This window comes from Oncorhynchus gorbuscha, linkage group LG01, assembly GCF_021184085.1.
Source record: "Oncorhynchus gorbuscha isolate QuinsamMale2020 ecotype Even-year linkage group LG01, OgorEven_v1.0, whole genome shotgun sequence".
In the NCBI taxonomy this organism is placed as follows: Eukaryota; Metazoa; Chordata; class Actinopteri; order Salmoniformes; family Salmonidae; genus Oncorhynchus; species Oncorhynchus gorbuscha.
Genome location: NC_060173.1, coordinates 78,103,978 through 78,129,978, shown reverse-complemented (window position 1 = coordinate 78,129,978; position 26,001 = coordinate 78,103,978). Strand labels below are relative to the sequence as shown.

At 43.7% G+C, this 26,001-nt stretch overlaps 1 protein-coding gene across 1 annotated transcript in view; it reads left to right on the top strand.

Moving 5' to 3' along the window:
• lrp2a (low density lipoprotein receptor-related protein 2a) overlaps window positions 1–23,040 on the top strand; it is a 68,451-nt gene extending 45,411 nt beyond the window's left edge. The window contains 34 exon segments of the mRNA XM_046361026.1: window positions 157–276; window positions 874–1,005; window positions 1,568–1,769; window positions 1,940–2,235; window positions 2,395–3,061; window positions 3,167–3,337; window positions 3,427–3,650; window positions 3,864–4,041; window positions 4,153–4,349; window positions 4,539–4,784; window positions 4,995–5,123; window positions 6,271–6,390; window positions 8,598–8,714; window positions 9,117–9,233; window positions 9,506–9,643; window positions 11,635–11,684; window positions 11,687–11,759; window positions 12,295–12,423; window positions 12,582–12,713; window positions 14,438–14,569; window positions 14,778–14,921; window positions 15,158–15,323; window positions 15,415–15,543; window positions 15,774–15,994; window positions 16,219–16,398; window positions 16,488–16,607; window positions 16,764–16,854; window positions 16,990–17,057; window positions 17,859–17,976; window positions 18,110–18,236; window positions 21,138–21,251; window positions 21,356–21,472; window positions 21,559–21,630; window positions 21,762–23,040. Of these exon segments, the coding sequence (XP_046216982.1) occupies window positions 157–276; window positions 874–1,005; window positions 1,568–1,769; window positions 1,940–2,235; window positions 2,395–3,061; window positions 3,167–3,337; window positions 3,427–3,650; window positions 3,864–4,041; window positions 4,153–4,349; window positions 4,539–4,784; window positions 4,995–5,123; window positions 6,271–6,390; window positions 8,598–8,714; window positions 9,117–9,233; window positions 9,506–9,643; window positions 11,635–11,684; window positions 11,687–11,759; window positions 12,295–12,423; window positions 12,582–12,713; window positions 14,438–14,569; window positions 14,778–14,921; window positions 15,158–15,323; window positions 15,415–15,543; window positions 15,774–15,994; window positions 16,219–16,398; window positions 16,488–16,607; window positions 16,764–16,854; window positions 16,990–17,057; window positions 17,859–17,976; window positions 18,110–18,236; window positions 21,138–21,251; window positions 21,356–21,472; window positions 21,559–21,630; window positions 21,762–21,932 (5,408 nt within the window). The 3' untranslated portion in view covers window positions 21,933–23,040.
• Window positions 23,041–26,001: the final 2,961 nt, after the last annotated feature.

Here is a 26,001-nt window from a genome sequence, read left to right as displayed (position 1 = left end):
CCCCCAGGCCTGTTCTGTACATTAAGGGCACGTCCGAAATGGCCCCCTATGCCCTTATATAGAGCACTATATAGGGAATAGTGTGCCCTTTTCGAAGCACAATAACTGGGTTTTGAGAGGAGAGTGACCTTATCATGTCTATTTCTCCCCTTCCAGCCACCTCCACGTGTGCCCAGAACGAGTTCCGCTGCTCCAGTGGCCGCTGTATCCCAGCCCATTGGTACTGTGATGGGGGTACCGACTGTGCTGACGGCTCCGATGAGCCCTCCTCCTGTAGTACGTACCACAGCTCTCCTTCACTCACTACGCTAAGCAAGAGAGATTCAACTAGGTTCTCAGAATGGAGTCATTATTCATTTGTTCTCCTGAGTTGACAGTCGTGAATGATTGGTTTATTTTCTGTGTGTGTGTGTGTGTGTGCGTGCGTGCGTGTGTGCTGTTGGTGATGTGTCAGTAGTGTATGCCTTTGTTAGTGATGTGGTCAGTCAGTCAGTCCGGCCTCCCACTGTCTGCCACATTCCTCCATACTGACGCCCACTAGTCTCCTCTGACAAACACAGCCCATCCCCTTTCCTCCCTTCATTTCCTCTCTTCCTTTCCTCTTCCTTTTGTCCCAGGGTAATTACACAGCCTCACTTTATCTAGTGTTTCAATAGAACACCATAGATTGGAATGTGGAGGAGATGCTATTTTGATAGCTTCACTTGCTTAATTTTGGTTCCGATATGCATTGCCTGTTGTCTTTACTAGTTGAAGTCAATCAGAACAGAAGGGAAGTTTTAAGTGACTGACATATTTGTATTTAGAGGACAATAGTATTCTAATTGTAATCAGTTTTCGCTTTCGTTTGCTTTGACCTTTGATTTCCTGCAGCCACCCTGGTGAGAACCTGCAACACTGACCAGTTCCCCTGTGACGACGGCAGGTGCATCGCTTCCTCCTGGATCTGCGACGGGGACAATGATTGTGGAGACATGAGTGACGAGGACCAGAGACACAACTGTGGTGAGTGTGAATATCTCTCCTCTACCTCCTCCCTCTCTCTCTCTCTCTCTCTCTCTCTCTCTCTCTCTCTCTCTCTCTCTCTCTCTCTCTCTCTCTCTCTCTCTCTCTCTCTCTCTCTCTCTATCAGGAGTCAGACACTGAGGGATCAGGATACATGCTGGGTTTGTGGGGGGTGGATACTGGCTCTTGTTGAAGGTCTCCGGCCAGAGTCCAAGGAGCTCACATTCCTGATTTCCCCTGCCTCACTCATTACTTTGTGTCTGTCGCAGCTCCCAGGCTCAGGGTGGAACTAAACTATTATGTCATCCCTCACCAATGTGGGCTCTGACAATAAGGAGCCTGGAGCGCATGGCTTCAGCGCACCACGGGCCTCGGCAGGAGTCTCACTTCAAACAATAGGGCTCAATCACATTAGATGGATAGGAAACCGAAGTCACGGCTAGAGGTCCTGAAATACACTTAGGAATGTTTGGACCGCGAGAAATTTCAGGTCCAGTCTCGGGAGTCTTCATAATCTTGAAACGTCTCTAATTTGGCGTCCCCCCCCCCCCTGTTTTGTTAGACAACCGCACATGCTCAGCTTTGGAGTTTACCTGTGTGAACAACCAAGCGCCACAGCGGAAGTGCATCCCTCGTGATTGGGTGTGTGACGGCGATGCGGACTGTGCGGACGCGTTGGACGAGCATCAGAACTGCACGCGCAGATCGTGTGGCGTCAACGAGTTCACCTGCAGCAACGGCCTCTGCATACGCAGCTCCTACAGGTTTGGCAACTCGGACTTGACAGAGACATAACAATGACATTTGTCAGATGTCTTGAATGAGTCACACTGTTCAGTAGATGATGAGACTACAGTGTGAGTGTGTGGACTGGGCAGCAGCACCCCCTGGTGTACGGCGAAGTACACTGAGTGACTGATGTGTTTGATGGCAGGTGTGACCGGAGGAATGACTGTGGGGACAGCAGCGACGAGCAGGGCTGCACCTACCAGCCGTGTCAGCAGCACCAGTTCACCTGTCAAAACGGACGCTGTGTGTCCCGCGACTTCATATGTGACGGGGACAACGACTGCGGGGACGAGTCCGATGAGCTTGACCACCTGTGCCGCATGCCACCGCCTACGTGCCCCCCCGGGCAGTTCAGGTGTGACAACGGACACTGTGTCCCGATCGTCAACGTATGTGACCGTACCGACGACTGCTCAGACAACAGTGACGAGAAGGGCTGTGGTGAGTGCATGACATATAAGCAATAAAACATATTAAGTTATATAAAAACAGAAACTACAATGTCCATATAGCCATTTAGTATCACAGCAGAGCAGCAGTGTGGTGTTGGATTTATAGGCAATCTCCTCTAATGCGTGTTCTCTCTTGTCCTGGATGCAGGAATAAATGAATGCACCAACCCCTCTATGCACCACTGTGACCACAACTGCACTGACACACCCACCAGCTTCATCTGCACCTGTCGCCCCGGCTACCGCCTAATGTCCGACAACAAGACCTGCGACGACGTCAACGAGTGTGCGGAGACGCCCAGCGTGTGTAGTCAGGTGTGTGAGAACACGGTGGGCTCCTACATGTGTAAATGTGCCCCCGGGTTCCTGCGGGAACCGGATGGCCACAGCTGTCGTCAGAACAGCAACATTACGCCCTACCTCATCTTCAGTAACCGCTATTATCTTCGTAACCTGTCCACGGACGGAGAGGCCTACTCCCTCATCCTGCAGGGCCTGACCAGCGTGGTGGCCATGGACTTTGACCGCGTGGACAAGATGTTCTATTGGATTGATGTGAGTCGCAGGGTGATTGAGCGGATGTTCTATAACGGCAGTAACAGGGAAGTGGTGGTGAACGGGGTGCTCCATGGAGAGGGCCTGGCGGTCGACTGGGTGGCCAGGAAACTCTACTGGGCGGACAGTTTCCTGGACTGTCTCAAAGTGTCCGAACTGGACGGACGCTTTGTGAAGAAACTGGCTGAACACTGTGTGGACGCCAATAACACCTACTGCTTTGAAAACCCCAGGGCGCTTGTTCTCCATCCCAAATATGGGTGAGTAAATCTAATCACTAACCATTACAAAATGAGGAATGGCTCATTTATTCTTGATTCATTCGATAAGCCAATAATCCATTTGATCCATTTGATCCCTGTCAGATATGTCTACTGGACAGATTGGGGGGACAAAGCCTTCATAGGCCGTGTTGGAATGGACGGCACCAACAAGACCGCAATCATCACCACTAAGATCGAGTGGCCCAATGGGGTCACTATCGACTACAGCAATGACAAGCTCTACTGGTCGGATGCCCATCTCAACTACATTGAGTAAGACCCTGCTTCATATTGCCATGCAGTCTTGCTTTGTTCCCGAAATGCCTAAAGGCCTCCTGTAATCCTACTCCTCTTCTCCTCAGGTTCTCAGACCTGGAGGGACATCACAGACATACCGTGTATGACGGGATACTGCCCCATCCGTTTGCCCTGACTGTGTTTGAGGAGACTGTGTACTGGACTGACTGGAACACCCGTACAGTGGAGAAAGGCAACAAATACGATGGATCCGGCCGCCAGTCTCTGGTCAACACCACACACAGACCCTTCGACATCCACGTGTGCCATCCCTATAGGCAGCCCATAGGTCAGTCTCAGTCTAGGAGACAGTAATCTGAGTCTCCTCTTCTCTTGGATCAACATCCATTCCTTCACACTCAGATTGCTATCACTTCATTATCCTGACGTTTCCTGCCTGTTAGATCCATTCAAGTGTTTACATTGACACAATGCCGGGCCTGTGTTTGCCCAGCTGCATTGAATGCCTGACTGATTCCCTGACCCCCTCTCTCCCCCCCAGTGACCAACCCCTGTGCAGTGAACAATGGAGGCTGCTCCCACCTGTGTCTGCTCCGCGACGGGGGGCGGGGTCACACCTGTGAATGCCCCGACCACTTCCTGACTTTACAGCTTGGGGGGGTGGCTCGCTGCCTGCCCATGTGCACCAGCACCCAGTACAGATGTGCGGATAATGAGCGGTGAGTGGGAGTTCATCTCAGAGTTCTACTGCGATACACACATTCTCTTTGTTTTATACAATTGTGGCATTGGTGAGCCCTGAACAGTATTGCCCTTCCTCCCCTCCACAGCTGCATCCCCATCTGGTGGAAGTGTGACGGCCAGAGGGACTGCAGAGACGGCTCTGATGAGCCCTCCACCTGCCCCAGTCGCCACTGCCAACTAGGCCAGTTCCAGTGCAACGATGGAAACTGCACCAGCCCCCACTTCCTGTGCAACAGCAACCAGGACTGCCATGATGGCTCTGATGAAGATCCTGTGCTGTGTGGTGGGTGGCATTTAGCTCTGTAATTTCTGTTATCAGAGTACACATGAAACAGTCTTTGTAATTGTTTGATAACATTGTTATTCCAATTGTTGATTTCCCATGAGTTGTGATCTTTGTCGTTAAATACCAGGGATGGATTAATGTACTTCAGTAGAGTGTTTCAACTGAATTTACGGTTTGTCTGTTCAGCCAATCATCAGTGCGAGTCCCACCAGTGGCAGTGCACCAGTAAGAGGTGCATCCCAGAGGCGTGGCAGTGTGACGGGGAGGACGACTGTGGCGACGGCTCTGATGAGGAGCCCACTCACTGCTCCAGCAGGACCTGCCGGCCCGGACAGTCCAAGTGCCGTAACGGACGCTGCATCCCCCAGAACTGGATGTGTGACGTGGACGACGACTGTGGCGACAACTCCGACGAGCCTCTGGAAGAGTGCAGTGAGTGACGCGCCCAACACAGAGAATCACGTGGTGAAATCACGCCCTGTTAACTATAGAGATTGGGTGGGATTGCTACAGTGAGCCTATTGAGATCTGTTCATCCTAAACTGTGGAAAATCACAATTGATAGCCGTTTGCTGCCATGACAGATATGATTGAAAGACTTTTGTCTTTGTTATTGACTTCCCTGACGTGGTCTTTTCACAGTGGGGCCGTCTTATCGCTGTGACAACCACACCCAGTTTGACTGCAGGACCAACTACCGCTGTGTGCCACTGTGGTCTGTGTGCAACGGTCACAACGACTGCAGGGACAACAGTGATGAGCAGGGCTGCGGTGAGTCCACAGAAACACCAGCGTCCTGACATAAATCGACCAATGGTGCAAACCCACCGTGCTGAATAAAAGAGCCTTTGTGTGAGGTAACAATGTGTGTTGAGAGTGAATGAAGGGTTGTTAGCGGGAACATTACATAGTGTGACAGCAGGAGGTAGTGATGGAGAGGTACTCACCGCCTGCTCTATTCACCTCCCCGTGAGAGAACGCTCTGGATTTATGGCCTGTGTGTGTGTGAGAGAGTGTGCGTGTGTCTGCGTGCGCATGTGTAATGGGGCAAGGTTCACACTGCGCTCTTTGTGCTGCGCCCCGATCCACACAGCAGCAGCCCTGGCCCTCCCGTCTCTTATCAGAGGCCCTCACTCCATTAGTGCCATCCCCGCGCTAGAGGGGAGATCCGTGCTAATCTCTGTTAGAGAATGCAGCCAGCGGCCGGGCCAGGTGAAGAGCAAGGAGGGCCTGGATCCACTATCTTTCAAACCTCCGGCGCTGTGTGGTAGAGACAGCGCAGCTCTGCTCTCCTCCTCTCCTGTCCTCTCCTATAGACCTGGCATAGCTCAGAGCTCACCCACTTCAGACATGCTGCCCTCCCCTCTGCATGATGAGCTCTGCTTTAATTAAAAAACCAGAGGGCACCTCTCAGTTCAGCACTGTGGTCTAGTAGTTATCATCGACGCTATATTAACTAGTAGGAGGCACAGTGTTGAAGAATTTCTCATTAGTCTGACAGTGTCTTGTAGTACCAATGGTTGGTTGTAGCTGTAACATCATAACAGTCTTGTCATTTGGTCGAAAGAGGAGAAGTAACATCGCTGTAATGAACCATTGATTTTTCAGCAAGTAAAAAAATCAACCATATGTGTTTGCGCCAGTGCAATGTTTGGCCGAAAAACATTAAAGATAAAACTAAAGGATAAGAACAATAAGAAGGATAAGAATGATGAGAGGGATAATAAGGAGAAGAATGGTAAGAACAATAAGAATGATAAGAACGATAAGAATGATGAGAAGGATAATAAGGATAAGAATGGTAAGAACAATAAGAAGGATAAGAAGGATAAGAATGGTAAGAACAATAAGAAGGATTAGCTGAAGTGTAAATGTGTCGTCTTTTGTTTCTTATCTCATATCCATGTGTGTGTTTCAGAGGAGGTGACCTGTGACCCTCTGGGGGACTTCCGCTGTGACAACCACCAGTGTGTCCCTCTGCGCTGGAGGTGTGACGGGGACAACGACTGTGGGGACAGCTCGGATGAGCGTGCCTGCAGTGAGTTCTACAGTACATCTAACCACCATTAACTATCTAGTACTGTATCTACACTGAACAAAAAATATAAACGCAACATGTAAAGTGTTGGTCCCATGTTTCATGAGCTGAAAACAAAGATCCCAGAAATGTTCCATACTTACAAAAGGCTTATTGCTCTAAATTGTTGTGCACAAATTTGTTTACATCCCTGTTAGTGAACATTTATCCTTTGCCAAGATAATCCTTCCACCTGCATGTGTGGCATATCAAGTAGCTGGTTAGACAGCATGATTGTAATGGCTCTCGTCGAAAGGAGTGGACCAAAGTGCAGCGTGGAAAGTGTTCATGATATTTTATTTTCAAAAAACACACACACAAAAAATAAGAAGTTTTCACCGAAGTGAAAACGACAGTGCACAGTTCTGTCAAGTACAGACACTAAACAGAAAACAATCCCACAAAACCCAACAGGAAAATTACAACTTATATATGACCCCAATCAGAGACAACGATTTACAGCTGCCTCTGATTGGGAACCACCCATGGCCAAAAACGAAGAAATAGAAGACATAGACGTTCCCACCCGAGTCACACCCTGACCTAACCAAACAAAGAGAATGATAAGGATCTCTAAGGTCAGGGCGTGACAATGATCATTATACAGGTACACCTTGTGCAGGGGACAGTAAAAGGCCACTCTAAAATGAGCAGTTTTGTCACCAAGACAATGCCACAAATGTCTCAAGTTTTGAGGGAGCATGCAATTGGCATGCAGACTGCAGGAATGTCCACCAGAGAATTGAATGTTAATTTCTCTACCATAAGTCACCTCCAATGTCATTTTAGAGAATTTGGCAGTACTTTCCTACTGACCGCACAACGACACACCACGTGTATGGCGTCAAATGGGCGAGCGGTTTGCTGATGTCAACATTGTGAACAGAATGCCCCATGGTGGGGTTATGGTCTGGGCAGGCATAAGCTATGGACAACGAACACAATTGCATTTTATCGATGGCAATTTGAATGCACAGAAATACTGTGACAAGATCCTGAGGCCCATTGTAAAGTCCCATTTCTTTTCATGTACAGTAACTTTGACCAACAGATGTATATCTGAATTCCCAGTCATGGGAAATCCATAGGTTAGGGCCTAATGAATTTATTTCAATTAACTGATTTCCTCATATGAACTGTAACTCAGTCGAATCTTTGAAATGTGTATGTTGCGTTTATATTTTTTCTTCAGTATACTTCACACCTGAACCTTAGATTACCTGGCTGGCTCGCATTGGGACCTCTACACTGAGCCTTCATGGGCTGGTTGCACAAGTTGAGCATAACTAGGTCGTAACTCTATCTCGTCCTTTTAAGCCCAACCTTTTAAAGTCCAACTGGTGCAACCGGCCCTATGTGTCTGCTTAGCAGTTATGGGCTAACTCAGACAACTGGATACTTATATAGTCCTGGTTTTGGTGAGTCTCTGAGCAATTCTAATGGGTTATTCCATTGTAGCTCAGACACAGTGAGTCACCCAGATGAAATAGGGGTGTTGATGGCAAAGAATGGACCTGTTAAAGATAACAAAGTGCTCTTGCAAAAGACAACACTCCTGTCTTCGAAGCAGTGTTATGTGGGGCGGGCTTATCAGCTGCTAGCGAAACAGCTTGTCCTCAGCATGTCTGACGGAGGGGAGTGAGGGAGTCGGCCACCTCGTCTCTGGAGAATTTAAACAAGTCTGAGAACATGCCGGCTAATGAGGATAATATCTATGCTTCAATGAACAACTAATGTCTCGCGGAAAATCACTGTGTTGTGTGATGAAATTTGCTCTGGTGTTTTTTAGCTGCCACTCCCCTTGTAGCTGTAGGGGTTTATGCGTAGTGAGAGAACACCTCCAGTGAATTCCATCGTGAACTCACCACAGAAAAATGACTTACATGATTGGTCGGGGTCTTTGAGATCATTTGATAATGTACAAAACAAGTCACAGCTTTTGCAATAACCCAATTGAGGGAATAGAACTACAGTATTTATCAATATAGTGTCTGGTTTGTATGGAAAATAGCAAACAATCACAGAATAATGTAGTAATACTGGGACACCCTCTGTCAGCTGTGTCTACATCGTGTTTGTTTGGACTGTGGCAATGACGACTAATTTAGTATTCTCGTGTGCGGTGATAATTCTTTAGTTCCCCTCTCTGTGTCCCCCCCCCCCCCCAGGCCCGCGTGTGTGCTCCGAGAGCGAGTTTCGCTGCGATAATCTGCACTGCATTCCCGACCGCTGGGTCTGTGACCATGACAACGACTGTGAGGACAACTCGGATGAAAGGGACTGTGGTGAGTGGAGGCTCTTTGTTTTGCCGCTGGCTTGGCTTATTCATGTGTGAGGGAATACAGCGCTAAGCAAAGAGGCACTAAAACGTCACCTTTTTGAGGAACGGGATACACAGAAAGGACCACCCGGACGAATTGACTTTGCATAATGAAAGACATGACATTCCTTCTTCCGTTGCCAATTATACTGGTCAGATTGTGAATTCAAGTCCATTCTACATGTTTATTTATAGTAGTCATGAACACAAGGTCAGAATCTGAGATACATCAGTACTTGGCATGACTGTAAATGAGTGATATTAGTGCCAACTGAAATAGAATTTGTATTCCAAAAGAGAAATTGAATTCGAGTGGGTTCATTAATACCTATTAATTATGAGTTGTGCTGGCATGGCTGTGCTGCAGAGCTGCGGATCTGTCACATGGGCTACTTCCAGTGTGGCAGTGGCCACTGCATCGCCGACCGCTTCAAATGTGACGGCAACGCCGACTGCATGGACTACACTGATGAGATATCATGTCGTAAGTGTTAGATATTATCATAGATGTGTCTATGGGCTGATGTCAAATACAACGCTCCCAGTGAGCAAAACTGGATAAAAAAGACATCATTTCAACGGCAAAACTCGTCTTTTCAACCAGTTTTACTCATTGGGCTCCTAACTCTTCAGATGAACAAAACACATTGTGTCCAGAACAATCATTATGTTACTACAGCACCCTCTACAGTTATCTAAATTAAAGTTACAACTGTGAATTTGATTTGTAATGGTCCATTTATCTTTCATTTGCAGCAACCCGTTATCCCAATGGCACTTTTTGCCCACCGTTCCTATTTGAGTGTAGGAACCATGTGTGTGTGCAGCCCTACTGGAAATGTGATGGAGACAACGACTGTGGAGACAATTCAGATGAGGAGCTCCATCTCTGCTGTAAGGCCAATGCACCTTCAATGATTACACTGTCCTTTAAATGGTTACACTGTTCCTTTAAATGGTTACACTGTTCCTTTAAATGGTTACACTGGTCCTTTAAATGGTTACCCTGTCCTTTAAATGATTACACTGTTCCTTTAAATGGTTACCCTGTTACTTTAATTGTTACGCTGTTCCTTTAAATGGTTACACTGTTCCTTTAAATGGTTACACTGTTACTTTAATTGTTACGCTGTTCCTTTAAATGGTTACCCTGTTACTTTAATCGTTACGGTGTTCCTTTAAATGGTTACACTGTTCCTTTAAATGGTTACCCTGTCCTTTAAATGATTACACTGTTCCTTTAAATGGTTACCCTGTTACTTTAATTGTTACGCTGTTCCTTTAAATGGTTACCCTGTTACTTTAATTGTTACGCTGTTCCTTTAAATGGTTACACTGTTCCTTTAAATGGTTACCCTGTTACTTTAATTGTTACGCTGTTCCTTTAAATGGTTACACTGTTCCTTTAAATGGTTACCCTGTCCTTTAAATGATTACACTGTTCCTTTAAATGGTTACCCTGTTACTTTAATTGTTACGCTGTTCCTTTAAATGGTTACCCTGTTACTTTAATTGTTACGCTGTTCCTTTAAATGGTTACACTGTTCCTTTAAATGGTTACCCTGTTACTTTAATTGTTACGCTGTTCCTTAAATGGTTTGCAAGTGTTCCGTAAATGGTCGCAATGTTCCTTAACCCTATTACTGTCTCTTCTTGAAAAACTTTTTGAAACAATTATTTACCCTTAAATTCCTATTACTGACAACTCAAATGAGAAATTCAGAGAAAAAAAAAATCTTTATGTTTATTTTGGAAATTACAGAGCTCTACCATGCGGTTGAGAAGTCAAAATAAGGTCATACCCGCAATGCCATATTAGAATGTCAATTTGCATAGCATTTTTACTCATCTCAACAATATTACCAAATGCACTTTAGGTCTGGTTCAATGGCTTTTATAGGTTGGTAAATTGGTAATTGTGTATGTCCAAACATGAGCATCCAATTACATTGTAATGAATGCTTTTTCAGGTGGTGTGTATTGCAATTTCCGTCAAAATGTTTTTCTTAAAATTCTTCCACCATGTTTCCCACATGTTCGGACTACATTTTGAGTTAATATATGACAAAGTGCAGTTTTTATTACTATTATAGGTATTAATTTATAGGCGACCTTACGTCTGAGTATTGATTAATTGACCCCATGGGTCATGAAATGTAGTTAACCTATTTATATAGCCTAATATATAGTGTGTTGTCAACAATTAAATTATATTTTTCACCATAATAAGTATATATATATATATATATTTTATTTTTTATTTTTATTTTTATATACCCTATTCTGAGTCCACCATACTTTTTACTGACATATCAATCGCCTTGTTGAGCAAAATAATTGTTTACTAAATTCCTGCTAATCAGGCCTTTTTTACATTTTAACTATTTATTTTAATATTCCTGCTTAATTCTATAGCTAGAGGCCTCCTGATATCTCCAGGAGTGATAAGTATAATTGTTGTCTTAATCTGTTGTCGTCTAGTACTGTCTTTTTGCTAGCTAAGGCCATCTACTTTAAGTGCTGCCTGTCTTAACTAACACTCTCACTTGACTTTCCCCCCTTATTAGCTCTGACTTTGCTGATAGCTACTTTATAGAGGACAAATCTACTTACTATCACTTTGGTATGTGGTTGTCCCACCTAGCTATCTTAAGATGAATGCAGGAGGGCTGGGGGAGTTGACCAATCAAGTTCAAGTAAAGATTTGTTCTATTTCCAAATCCATTGTCAAAACATGCTCTACCAGCCGGTTGTGAATAGGGTTAAATAGTTACACTGTTCCTTAAAGAGTCACACTGTCCCTTAAATTGTTACATTGTTGAATGTGATGGTCTTTATTCTTTGACAGTGAGAAATGACATTGAGTTCTGGTCATGTCTCCCTAGTGGACATCCCGTGTGACGCGCCCTTCCGTTTCCGCTGTGACAACAACCGGTGTGCATCTACAGCCATGAGCTCTGCAACTCTGTGGACGACTGTGGGGACGGCACTGACGAGAAAGAGGAGCACTGTAAGTACACGCCAATCACAAGTTACAGTAGTGTTATGTAGGGCAGGTTTCCCAGACACGGATTATTAAGCCTAGTCCTGGACTAAAAAGCATACTCAATGAAGAATCTCCATTGCAAAAGCTTTTTAGTCCAAAATTAGGCTTAATCTGTGTCCAGGAAACCGGCCTATATTGTCCCGTCTCCGTGGGAGTTTGGAGTAAATGTAGCTCATCATTTAGGGCTCCCGAGTGGCGCAGCGGTCTACCGCACTGCATCTCAGTGCTAGAGGCATCACTACAGACCCTGGTTTGATCCCAGGCTGTATCACAACCAGCCGTGATCGGGAGTTCCAATGGGCAGCGCATAATTCAACCGGCGTCGTCCGGGTTAATGTAGAGTTTGGCCGGGGTAGGCCGTCATAGTAAAATAAGAATATGTTCTTAACTGACTTGCCTAGTTAAATAAAGGTTAATTTGTGTCAATGTCTTTTACTCTTTAAAATGATTGACATCTTAACATGAGGATTGACATCTTGACATGTTGTGTTTGTCACAGGCCAGACCCCCACACATGGGCCATGTTCAGCGGATGAGTACAAATGCAGTAATGGCCAGTGCATCCCACTGCAGTATGCCTGTGACGACTATGATGACTGTGGAGACCATTCTGACGAGCTGGGCTGCAGTGAGTAACCCACCCAACTCACTTACCACAGTCTTCACTCTACATCTCAATCATCACAAACCTTTATTTTATGCTAAGCCATATGGCTGTTTGTATAATACTTAAGTGAAAGTAAACGTCGACCCTCATAATGTGACACGTGTACGTGCTCTGCCCAGATGTTGGCAGTGGGCGCTCCTGCAGTGACAACATCTGTGAGCATAACTGCACAGATCTGACAGACGGAGGCTTCCTCTGCTCCTGCAAGCCTGGATACAAACCCAGACAGACAGATAGGAACACATGTGAAGGTACAGGAAGCAGCAGCACCACCTGAGTGTACAGTCGTGGCCAAATGTTTTGAGAATGACACAAATATTAATTTCCACAAAGTTTGCTGCTTCAGTGTCTTTAGATATTTTTTGTCAGATGTTACTATGGAATACTTGAGTATAATTACACGCATTTCATAAGTGTCAAAGGCTTTTATTGATTACATGAAGTTGATGCAAAGAGTCAATATTTGCAGTGTTGACCCTTCTTTTTCAAGACCTCTACAATCCGCCCTGGCATGCTGTCAATTAACTTCTGGGCCACATCCTGACTGATGGCAGCCCATTCTTGCATAATCAATGCTTGGAGTTTGTTAGAATTTGTGGGTTTGTGTTTGTCCACCCGCCTCTTGAGGGTTGACCACAAGTTCTCAACGGGATTAAAGTCTGAGGAGTTTCCTGGCCATGGACCTCAAAAATGTATGTTTTGTTCCCCGAGCCACTTAGTTATCACTTTTGCCTTATGTCAAGGTGCTCCATAATGCTGGAAAAGGCATTGTTCGTCACCAAACTGTTCCTGGATGGTTGGAAGAAGTTGCTCTCTGAGGAAGTGTTGGTACCATTCTTTATTCATGGCTGTGTTCTTAGTTAAAATTGTGAGTGAGCCCACTCCCTTGGCTGAGAAGCAAACCCACACATGAATGGTCTCAGGATGCTGTACTGTTGGCATGACACAGGACTGATGGTAGCGCTCACCTTGTCTTCTCTGGACAAGGTTTTTTACCGGATGCCCCAAACAATCGGAAAGGGGATTTATTAGGGAAAAGTACTTTACCCCAGTCCTCAGCAGTCCAATCCCTGTACCTTTTGCAGAATATCAGTCTGTCCCTGATGTTTTTCCTAGAGAGAAGTGGCTTCTTTGCTGCCCTTCTTGACACCAAGCCATCCTCCAAAAGTCTTCGCCTCACTGTGCGTGCAGATGCATCCACACCTGCCTGCTGCCATTCCTGAGCAAGCTCTGTACTGGTGGTACCCCGATCCCGCAGCTGAATCAACTTTAGGAGACGGTCCTGGCACTTGCTGGACTTTCTTGGGCGCCCTGAAGCCTTCTTCACAACAATTGAACCACTCTCCTTGAAGTTCTAGATGATCTGATAAATGGTTGATTTAGGTGCAATCTTACTGGCAGCAATATCCTTGCCTGTGAAGCCCTTTTTGTGCCAAGCAATGATGATGGCATGTGTTTCCTTGCAGGTAACCATGTTTGACAGAGGAAGAACAATGATTCCAAGCACCATCTTCCTTTTGAAGCTTCCAGGCTGTTATTCAAATTCAATCAGCATGACAGAGTGATCTCCACCCTTTTCCTCGTCAACACTCACACCTGTGTTCATGAGAGAATCACTGACATGATGTCAGCTGGTCCTTTTGTGGCAGGGATGAAATGCAGTGGACATGTTTTTGGGGGATTCAGTTAATTTGCATGGCAAAGAGGGACTTTGCAATTAATTGCAATTCATCTGATCACTCTTCATAACATTCTGGAGTATATGCAAATTGCCATCATACCACCTGAGACAGCAGACTTTGTGAAAATGAATATTTGTGTCATTCTTAAAACTTTTGGCCATGACTGTAGAAGAAAACACCACTCTATAACAACATCACAATCTTTGATGATCTGTTCCTTCCTCTTGTTACGCTATTAGTAATCTTTTGGTCTTTTCTCTGTGTTTTTCCTGTTTTTTTGTGTTTGTGATCAGACGTGAACGAGTGTGAGGTCTACGGGACATGTCCACAGGAGTGTCAGAACTCCAAGGGCAGTTACGAGTGCTTCTGTGCCCAGGGCTTCCGCTCAGTCAGCGAGCAGCATGGCATGGAGTGTGCTGCTGAGGGTAAGAGCTTAGCTGGACAAGACATTTTGTCTGCATCCTAAATGCACCCTATTCCCTTTTGTAGTGCACTCCTTTTGACCAGGGCCCATACAGATGTAGGATCTTCATTTGAGCCAGTTTGCTACAGCAGGGAAGATGGTGCTCAGATCTCCGATCTGTTCGTCCTGATTGTTCAGGAAGTTACCATATTCTCCATTCTCCATTTCAGGATACCCACCAGTGCTGCTTCTGCCCGACAATGTGCGGATTCGTTGCTTCAACCTGTCCTCAGAGCAGTATTCAGACTACGTGGACAACATGGAGCACATCCAGGCTCTGGATTACCAGTGGGATCCAGAGGGCATCGGACTCAGTAAGACCTTCAGCTCAACTAGTTAACTAGGCAGTTCTCTTGGGCTTATGTGAAGAGCACTATGGGAGTGATACAGTGACTGGGGAGGTTTTAATGTTTACTCCACTTCATTAGGAACCAAACAGAAGCAAATGGGTCAAAACAGGGAGGGACTATCTGAACTTGTTAAATGAGAAACACCTGTTTGCTTTTTGCTATGATGTGTGCTTATGAATATGACCCTGTTGTGCTTTTAGGTATTGTGTACTGGACAGTTCTGGGCCGAGGCTCTCAGTTTGGCTCTATCAAGCGGGCCTACATGACCACTTTCAATGACAACGGCAATAACCCAGTGAAGGAGTTGGATCTGAACCTGAGATACATTGCCAACCCTGATGGCATCGCTGTGGACTGGATCGGAGGGTACAAGACCTCACTCATTGCTTACTATTTTCGTTTTTTGAAAATACCTTTTGGGTTGAATACAATCTAACATCTTCCTTCTGTTTTTCAGCCACATTTACTGGACAGACGCAGGGACCAATCGAATTGAAGTGGCAAAGTTAGATGGTCGCTACAGGAAGTGGTTGATCCATACTGACCTGGACCAGCCAGCTGCTATTGTTGTCAACCCAGCACTCGGGTACGGAAGTGATCAACTACAGGCTTTCTGTTTGTTCCAAAGAAGAATGAGTGTGTGTGTGCGTGTGCGTGTGCGTGTGCGTGTGCGTGTGTGTGTGTGTCAGTGTTCACCATAATACACTGGATCCTCTCAGCTATAACAGCAATGTCGAGTGATCGACAGTATATAGATTTCAAAGTAGTCAAAAACATTAGTTAACAGGGACTGATTAATGTCTGTGCATTCCCTAGACTCATGTACTGGACAGACTGGGGAAGGAGACCCAGGATTGAGTCTGCTTGGATGGACGGACAGCATAGGCAGGTTCTGTTGGATGAGGACCTGGGCTGGCCCACTGGACTGGCTCTGGACTACCTGAATGGAGACAGGATCTACTGGTGTGACTCCAAAGAGAACATCATAGAGTCCATGAAGCCGGACGGCACCGAGAGGAAGATCATCATGTCTGGAGGTCCGAACCCACTGAGACCTTTCTTAGATGTTGCTAACATCGTGATGTTATAGTCTTTGTCAAATCTACATTTATTAACTCCCTTAAAAGTGACTGATTAAATCAGACCACATATCCAGGACAAAGTCTCTCTTGTAAAAGAGGTATTCTGACCTCAATGGGACTTCAATAGACTAGGTCTTATGGAACTATGGCTAATTGAGTATGGTCATTTTCTGCTTCAGATATTGGTAATCCCTACAGCCTGGATGTCTTTGAGGGCCATGTGTACTGGACAACCAAGGAGCGGGGTGAAGTCTGGAAGACGGATAAGTTTGGGAAGGGGGACAAAGTGAAGGTGCTGACCATCAACCCCTGGCTGACTCAAGTCCGTATCTACCAGGAGCACAGACACAACCGTTCAGGTTAGAGTTTTTCAAGTCTAAACATACACACTGTAGTTTTCTCCTGTCTGGTGAGTGTAAGGTAGTCACTGATCTCTTCCCCCTATCAGTACCCAACCCCTGTAAGAACATGTGCAGTCACCTGTGTCTGCTGCGCCCTGGAGGCTACACCTGCACCTGCCCTCAAGGCTCCTCCCTGGTTGGCTTCAACCCCAACGAATGTGACGCAGGTATGGTCATTAAATCACATCACCTCCCTGCCATGTTGGCTGCACCATCATTTATCGTTGGAATCATACTCCATGCAGGCATGGCTGCTTTGATATTGTTGTGGTGACATTGTGGTGACGTTGTGGTGACTTTGTGCGTGGCTTTCACTCCTGCAGCCATTGAGGCTCCAGTCTTAATGCCCCTTGCATGCAGATGCATGAACGGAGGGAGCTGCTACACTGACGAAGGGGGCCTGCCCAAGTGCAAGTGAGTTCAGCAGCTGTTGTCAGGAAGTAGATTCGTTGTCATATTATTATAACATGTAACACCACAGCCACAAGCCATAGGAGTGTTTCGTTCCAGCAGGAAGAAACATTGTTTTTTTTGCATTTTATATTCCAGGTGTCCATATGGCTATGCAGGGAGTTACTGTGAGATGGGAAAGTCCAGGGGTGCCCCTGCAGGAACAGGTATATTATAATATGAGATAAGAAGTAGAATATCTATATGATTTCTCCCCAAACAAGTCAGTCCAATATGCCAGTCTTCATAAAAAAGTTTCCACTGATCAATGGTTCACAGTAGAATACTTATACAACATTGGTCAGAGACAAATTACATCATTTTTCTGGAAACCGTTGCCTCACAACTGGGGCGGCAGGTAGCCTAGTGGTTAGAGCAGTTGGACTAATAACCGAAAGGTTGCAAGATCGAATCCCCGAGCTGACAAAGTAAAAATCTGTCGTTCTGCCCCTGAACAAGTCAGTTAACCCACTGTTCCTAGGCCATCATTGAAAATAAGAATATGTTCTTAACTCACTTGCCTAGTTAGATCAAGGTCAAATTAGATTGTGACCTTGAGATTGGTTAAACACTAAAGGTGTTTTTCTCTCCTGTAAAGTGACTCTATAACCTTTTAACTTCAATTGGGAGAATGTCAGCTAAGTAATAACTCTACTGTTCTACAGTAGAAAATGGCAAACATGCAGAACATATGTTTCTATTCCTTCTAACTTTTTGAGGTTTGCTTCTTATTGCTACGTGTAGGTTAAGAGGCCCTGGGGTTGTGTTGGCCTGCTTTCTGCTAGTCATCCCTTTGTTGTTTTTCAGATGCAGAATGAAATTAAATGTTCTGCATGTAATTTACCAGCAATAAGTGAGAAATTGTTTTAGTTTCGGACTACTGATATGTACATGTTTATCTGGACACTTACAAATGATGAATAGAAATGTTCTGGAATAAACATTGCTGCTGATATCTCTGTCTTCAGCAGTTGCCGTACTTTTAGCAGTGATTATCATCCTCATCACTGGAGCGTTGGCTGTTGGGGTTTTCCTCAACTACAAACGAACTGGCTCCTTAATCCCATCCATGCCCAAACTACCCAGGTAGGATCTCAGCTTTGACCTGATCTCACCCATCTGTGTGTGCCTCTGTTGTGTCGTTTTAAAACCAGAGCTTCATATGAGAATTGCTACCCTGGAAATTGTAAACTATTTTTCTACCGTCTCTCTTTTCCAGCCTAAGCAGTCTGGTGAAATCGGGTGACACTGGGAACGGGGTGACGTTTCGTTCGGGTGACAATGTCACCATGGATCTGGGACCTCCACCCATCGGGGTTTCATTCATTGACAGGGCCATGCAGTTGGTAAGCACTGGATTGTGTTGGATTAGCACTTAGTGGTGTCACTGTGCCTTCAGACTGTACTGTCAGCATTTTAATCCCGTGTTAGGCCTGGGAGACCCCGATTGACTTTGGCCTTTTGGACCTCTGTAAATCTTTCCCTTGTACATTATTTTAAGCTATGAAAATAAATTGAGAGTCAAACACTATATATATATATATATATATATATATATATATATATATATATATATATATATATATGTGTATGTGTGTGTGTGTGTGTGTGTGTGTGTGTGTGTGTGTGTGTGTGTGTGTGTGTGTGTGTGTATATATATATATATATATATATATATATGTATGTATGTGTATATATATATATATATATATATATATATATATATATATATATATATATATACAGTATGTATGTATGTGTATACTACCCTAAAGAAGGCACAGTGATGCCGAAACGTTGGTGTTTTACCCAAGAAATTACTGAGAGTTTATTTACATTTTTATTTTATTTCACCTTTATTTAACCATGTAGGCCAGTTGAGAACAAGTTCTCATTTACAACTGCGACCTGGCCAAGATAAAGCAAAGCAGTGCGACAAAAGCAACAACAGAGTTACACATAAACAAATGTACAGTCAATAACGCAATAAAAATCTATGTACAGTGAGTGCGTACGTAGAAGAGTAGGGAGATATACTGTATACATAGAGCGTGCGACTGTCACGGTCTTCCTCATCTTCATCTGAAGAGGAGAGGCGAGAAGGATCGGAGGACAAAAATGCAGCGTGGTTTGTGTTCATCTTGATATTTAATAAAGAAAACACTGAACACTGAAACACACTATACAAAAACAATAAACGAAATAACGACCGTGACGCTAATGAGAACTGTGCTGACACAAAACATCAACATAGACAATCACCCACAAAACCCAACACAAAACAGGCTACCTAAATATGGTTCCCAATCAGAGACAATGACTAACACCTGCCTCTGATTGAGAACCATATCAGGCCCAAACACAGAAACAGACAAACTAGACATCCAACATAGAATGCCCACTCAGATCACACCCTGACCAAACAAAACATAGAAACATACAAAGCAAACTCAGGGTGTGACAGCGACTCTCTTTATTTTTCGAGCTTCCAGTTTATTCTCCATTAGTCAGCACCTCCACACTAAATAATGTTCTCTGGGGGTGCTCCAGCTCCAGCTTTTTATTACTGTCCGTTATTAACAACATTAATAGACAGTCAACACATTCCCAGCCAGGGTTCAATTGCAGGGCATTGCGTTCATACTACAAACCTGAAATACATGTAGGTGATAGATAGCAATGTGTCATCTTTGAGGGACATGATGAATAGTCGACCAATTAGTCTACTCCCTACACTCAGTAAGATATTGGAGGGTATTGTGAGTAGACAAATGTGGGAGTATATGGAAAAGAATGATCTGATTACAGCCAATCAGCATGCTTATCGCAAAAAACATTCCACTACCACTGCATTGGTTGACATGACTGACCAGTGGCTCAATGCTATGGATAATGGCAGGTTTGTAGGTGTACTATTTTTAGATTTCAGTGCAGCATTTGATTTAGTGGATCATGAATTATTTTTGACAAAATTAATGCATTATGGTTTTAAGGAGGTAGCATTGAATTGGGTACAGTCATATCTAACTGACAGAAAACAGTCTACCTATATCAATGGTTCATTTTTCCCCCTAATGTGTTAAACTGGAATACCGCAGGGCAGCTGCCTTGGGCCACTTCTCTACTTAATATACACCAACGACCTTCCCTATGCCTTGGTTGAAACTCAAGCTACTATATTTGCAGATGATACTACAATTTATGCAGCAAGACAATTGGTTCAACAGGTACAGCAAGCTTTGCAAGGAGATTTGGAGATGATCAGGAAATGGGTTTGCCAAAACAAACTTGCTTTAAACACCAAGAAAACCAAAGTTATGTTGGTCTGTTCAACTAGGAAAAGGCCAAAACAGCATGGGATACAATTAAGTACGGTGGGAGTACAAATTGAAGAAGTGGCAGAAACCAAACTACTGGGAGTGCAGCTAGACAACTGCTTATCATGGTCGTCTCAAATAACTAATCTATGTAAAAAAAAATATTAAAACAGCATGCATAATCAGAATGATAGCTAAATATTTACCAGGGAAAAATCCTTCAGCAAATAACACAGGCATTGGTTGAGAGTCAAGTGAACTATTGTTCGGTGGTCTGGGGAAATGCACTATCTAGTGAAGTTAGGAGGCTGCAGAATGCACAGAATAAAGCAGCAAGGATTGTTTTAAGGTGGAGATATGGTTCTTCTGTTGCAGTCATGCGCAGTGTTCTTGGTTGGTCATCAATCGACAAGATAATTGAAAAAAACATCCTTATCTTATTTTATAATATACATAATTTAAAACGGCTAAGTTCTATTCACAATGGTATTCAGTTAGTAAGAGACAGACATTCTGTAAATACTAGGAATAGATTGTCCACCATCTATGTGTTATCCAGACAGAAAAAATAAATGGGAAAAATAACTTTTAGATTTAGAGCAATAAAGAAATTGAATAAATTAACTGAGCAAACTAGAAACCATTCAATATATATGTTTAAACATTATTTAAAAACAATTTAAATATAGTATATAGAAATGTTGTGGGACTATAGTAGATGAAGAATCAATATTTTTTTAGATTGAGTATTTCTTGGGTCATTATGCTAGTGTATTGTGTATGTGTGTAATAGTGTGTTATATGTGAAAGTGTGTTTGTATTATAAATTGTATTTTAATGTTAAGGACTCTTGGAAGATTAGTCCAAATGGGGACTAAAAGAGATCCCAATAAAATAAAATAAAATAAAATGACACTGTCTCTCTTTCAGGATGACAACTTTGCCGTGGAAGCGGGGAGGCAGCCAATCACATTTGAGAACCCTCTGTATGGCACTGCAGCGGCTGGATCGTCTAGTGAGCCTGCTGTCATCCACGCCACACAGGTGCGCAAAGGCAACACTGTTGCATGTACATTGCTAGGGCAGGTTGGGATTGACATCATTGTTAAAGCAGCACCAATTGCTCTGCGCTGTTTTACTCCTAACAGGTGACTGTTACTGTTAGCGGTGAGCAGATAGAGAAGAACCTCACAAACCCAGCGTACCATACAGATCAGATTGTGTGCACCGTGGACAGTTCCACAGCCAGAGCCAAGCCTGTTCAGGTGACTCTCCCGCCCTGTACTTGTATCATTAGTTAAATGTAAGGGATTATATTGTAATTTACTGCAATTGTGTCCTACATTGACAGGAGTCCAGGTGGAGCTTCTTCAAAAGAAAATTTAAGCCAAGCACAACTTTTGAAAACCCTACCTACTCAGAGGTAAGGCCAATACTGCCACCCAAGCAGCTCCTTTTCCTGTTCTACAGTAGAAAATGGCAAACTTGTAGGTTAAGAGGCCTTGGGGTTGTGTTGGCCTGTTTTCTGCTAGTCATCCCTTTGTTGTTTTTCAGATGCAGAATGAAAAAGCAGTAGGAAGCAATGAGGACAGTTCCTCCACTGACCCCTCTCCCTTTGCCCCAACCGCCAAACCCTTCAAGAGGGATCGTCCCAGCACCTACTCACCAACTGAGGACACTTTCCGAGACACAGCGAACCTTGTTAAAGAGGACAGCGATGTGTAGTCCCGTTTCCCACAGATGGGAATCAAAGACACACTCTCCTTTGCACAGAATCTATTTTTATATGCAGCCTGTGTAAAAAAAAAAAAAAAATAAAAAACGAAGATTGTTTTGAGAAAAGAAATTAGACAAACGTTTCTTTAGCATACAGAAAAGAGGTCTGTCGTGACTATGCCTTCGGATATTTCTGATGCCAATTCTTGTTTCCTGATTTTTTTTATTGTGATGTAATATATGTATATCTTTGCACTGAAGCTGCTGATAGAAATGTTATAAATATGTTGTACATTTGTAAATTTGAAGAGTAAGATTTTTGTCGATAATATTCTCTGGCTGTTGGAAGTAGATGAACTTATCGATAGTGCTTCATAAACAAAGTAACAGGTAACATAACAGGTGAAGTGCATTGTGAATGTACAGTAGATATATCGCATTAGGACAATGTTTTGAAAGGATAACTAACTATTTTTGCCACTGAACCAAACTGAAGATGTATGCATTTTATCTTGCATGTTTTTATATACCTCATTTCAGGGAGCAAAACAAACACAAACTGATCCAATTACCTTAGCTATTCTAAATCTATAGATGCTGTAAAAAGAAAACTATCAAAATTCTGAATATCTCGAAGAACTAGTATGCTAAGCATATTTACATGGTACTTACGTTCAAACTTGTAAAAACAATTCCCTGACTTTTTTTGGCATATATAAATCAAAACTATCATATTTAGGTAAGACTTTTTCATGAATAATGATGGCCTCTTTTTAAAATTAATTTGGAACAATACTTGAATATGCCAATGATTTTAATGTGTGAAGATGTAAAATTTTGGACATCTCTAGTGACTCTGGAGCTGGTAGAGTCCAAGAGCATTTGGAGATACATAATTTGAAGAAATTAGGAATCTGACTGTCATTTTCTAAACATGGGTTATACATCGTGTGCTCTTAGATTGATTGTTTTATATTGTGATGAAAATGACAAATAAAGACTGTATCAATGATCATTCTAAATATGCTCAAATGGTTTTCTAGCTAGCAAAGTGGGAGACGAAATTTATGCTGCTGAGACGTAAAATTAATAAATGTTTTTTTTTTTACAATCTCAATAGTCTGTTTTTCTTACCTTAAACTACATTGTGATTAACACAGTAGTATATATTTTATTGGCACCTCAGGAACATTTAATTTCAATATTCATGAATTATTCACTACATACACTACCGGTCAAAAGTTTTAAAACACTTACTCATTCAAGGGTTTCTCTTTATTTTTTTTTCCTATTTTCTACAATGTAGATTAATAGTTAAGACATCAACACTATCAAATAACACATATGGAATCATGTAGTAACCAAAAGTGTTAAACAAATCAACATATATTTTATATTTGAGATTCTTCAAATAGCTTGATGACAGCTTTGCACACTCTTGGCATTCTCTCAACCAGCTTCACCTGGAATGCTTTTCCAACAGTCTTGAAGGAGATCCCACATATGCTGAGCACTTGTTGGCTGCTTTTCCTTCACTCTGCGGTTCGACTCATCCCGAGCCATCTCAATTGGGTTGAGGTCGGGGGATTGTGGAGACCAGGTCATCTGATGCAGCACTCCATCACACCCCTTCTTGATAAAATACCCTTACACAGCCTGCAGGTGTGTTGGGTCATTGTTCTGTTGAAAAATAAATGATAGTCCCACTAAGCCCAACCAGATGGGATGGCGTATCACTGCAGAATGCTGTGGTAGCCTTGCTGGTTAAGTGTGCCTTGAATTCAAAATTAATCACAGACAGTGTCACCAGAAAAGCAACCCCACACCATAAAACCTCCTCCATGCTTTACGGTGGGGAATACACATGCAGAGAACATCCTTTCACCAACACCGCGTCTCACAAAGACACAGAGGTTGGATCCAAAAATCTCCAATTTCCATTGCCCGTGTTTCGTGGCCCAAGCAAGTCTCTTCTTCTTATTGCTGTCCTTTAGTAGTGTTTTTTTTGCAGCAATTCAACCATGACAGCCTGATTCACACAGTCTCCTCTGAACAGTTGATGTTGAGATGTGTCTGTTACTTGAACTCTGTGAAGCACTTATTTGGGCTGCAATTTATGAGGCTGGTAACTCTAATGAACTGATCCTCTGCAGCAGAGGTAACTCCAGGTCTTCCATTCCTATGGCCGTCCTCATGAGAGCAAGTTTCATCATAGCGCTTGGTGGTTCTTGAAACGTTCAAAGTTATTGAAACGTTCTGTATTGACTGACCTTCATGTCTCAAAGTAATGATGGACTGTCGTTTCTCTTTGCTTATTTGAGCTGTTCTTGCCATAATATGGACTTGGGTCTTTTACCAAATAGAGATATCTTCTGTATACCCCCCTACCTTGTCACAACACAACTGATTGGCTCAAACGCATTAAGAAGGAAAGAAATTCCACAAATTAACATTTAACAAGGCACACCTGCTAATTGAAATGCATTCCAGGTGACTACCTCATGAAGATGGTTGAGAGAATGCCAAGATTGTGCAAAGCTTCACTAAAAGCTCGCTATTTGAAGAATCTAAAATATATTTAGATTTTTTTAAACACTTTTTTGGTTACTACATGATTCCATATGTGTTATTTCATAGTTTTGATGTCTTCACTATTATTCTACAATGTAGAAAATAGTACAAAATAAAGGAAAAACTTGAATGAATAGGTGTTCTAAAATGTTTGACTGATAGTGTACATCATTGAGTATGTATTTTACTGAACAATGCAACATGCAACAATTTCAAAGATATTACTGATTTACAGTTCATACACTACATGACCAAAGGTATGTGGACACCTGCTCGTTGAACAGCTCATTCCAAAATCATGGGCATTAATATGGAGTAAGCCCCCCTTTGCTACAATAACAGCCTCCACTCTTCTGGGAAGGCTTTCCTTTAGATGTTGTAACATTTCTTAAGCCTGGTGTTCGATGGGGTTGAGGTCAGGACTCTGTGCAGGCCAGTCAAGTTATTCCAAATCAAATCAAATCAAATCAAATTTATTTATATAGCCCTTCGTACGTCAGCTGATATCTCAAAGTGCTGTACAGAAACCCAGCCTAAAACCCCAAACAGCAAACAATGCAGGTGTAAAAGCACGGTGGCTAGGAAAAACTCCCTAGAAAGGCCAAAACCTAGGAAGAAACCTAGAGAGGAACCGGGCTATGTGGGGTGGCCAGTCCTCTTCTGGCTGTGCCGGGTAGAGATTATAACAGAACATGACCAAGATGTTCAAATGTTCATAAATGACCAGCATGGTCAAATAATAATAAGGCAGAACAGTTGAAACTGGAGCAGCAGCACAGTCAGGTGGACTGGGGACAGCAAGGAGCCATCATGTCAGGTAGTCCTGGGGCACGGTCCTAGGGCTCAGGTCCTCTGAGAGAGAGAAAGAAAGAGAGAATTAGAGAGAGCATATGTGGGGTGGCCAGTCCTCTTCCGGCTGTGCCGGGTGGAGATTATAACAGAACGTGGCCAAGATGTTCAAATGTTCATAAATGACCAGCATGGTTGAATAATAGTAAGGCAGAACAGTTGAAACTGGAGCAGGAGCATGGCCAGGTGGACTGGGGACAGCAAGGAGTCCTCATGTCAGGTAGTCCTGGGACATGGTCCTAGGGCCCAGGCCAGTTGAAACTGGAGCAGCAGCATGGCCAGGTGGACTGGGGACAGCAAGGAGTCATCATGTCAGGTAGTCCTGGGGCATGGTTCTAGGGCTCAGGTCCTCCGAGAGAGAGAAAGAAAGAGAGAAGGAGAGAATTAGAGAACGCACACTTAGATTTACACAGGACACCGAATAGGACAGGAGAAGTACTCCAGATAAACAAACTGACCCTAGCCCCCCGACACATAAACTACTGCAGCATAAATACTGGAGGCTGAGACAGGAGGGGTCAGGAGACACTGTGGCCCCATCCGAGGACACCCCGGACAGGGCCAAACAGGAAGGATATAACCCCACCCACTTTGCCAAAGCACAGCCCCCACACCACTAGAGGGAAATCTTCAACCACCAACTTACCATCCTGAGACA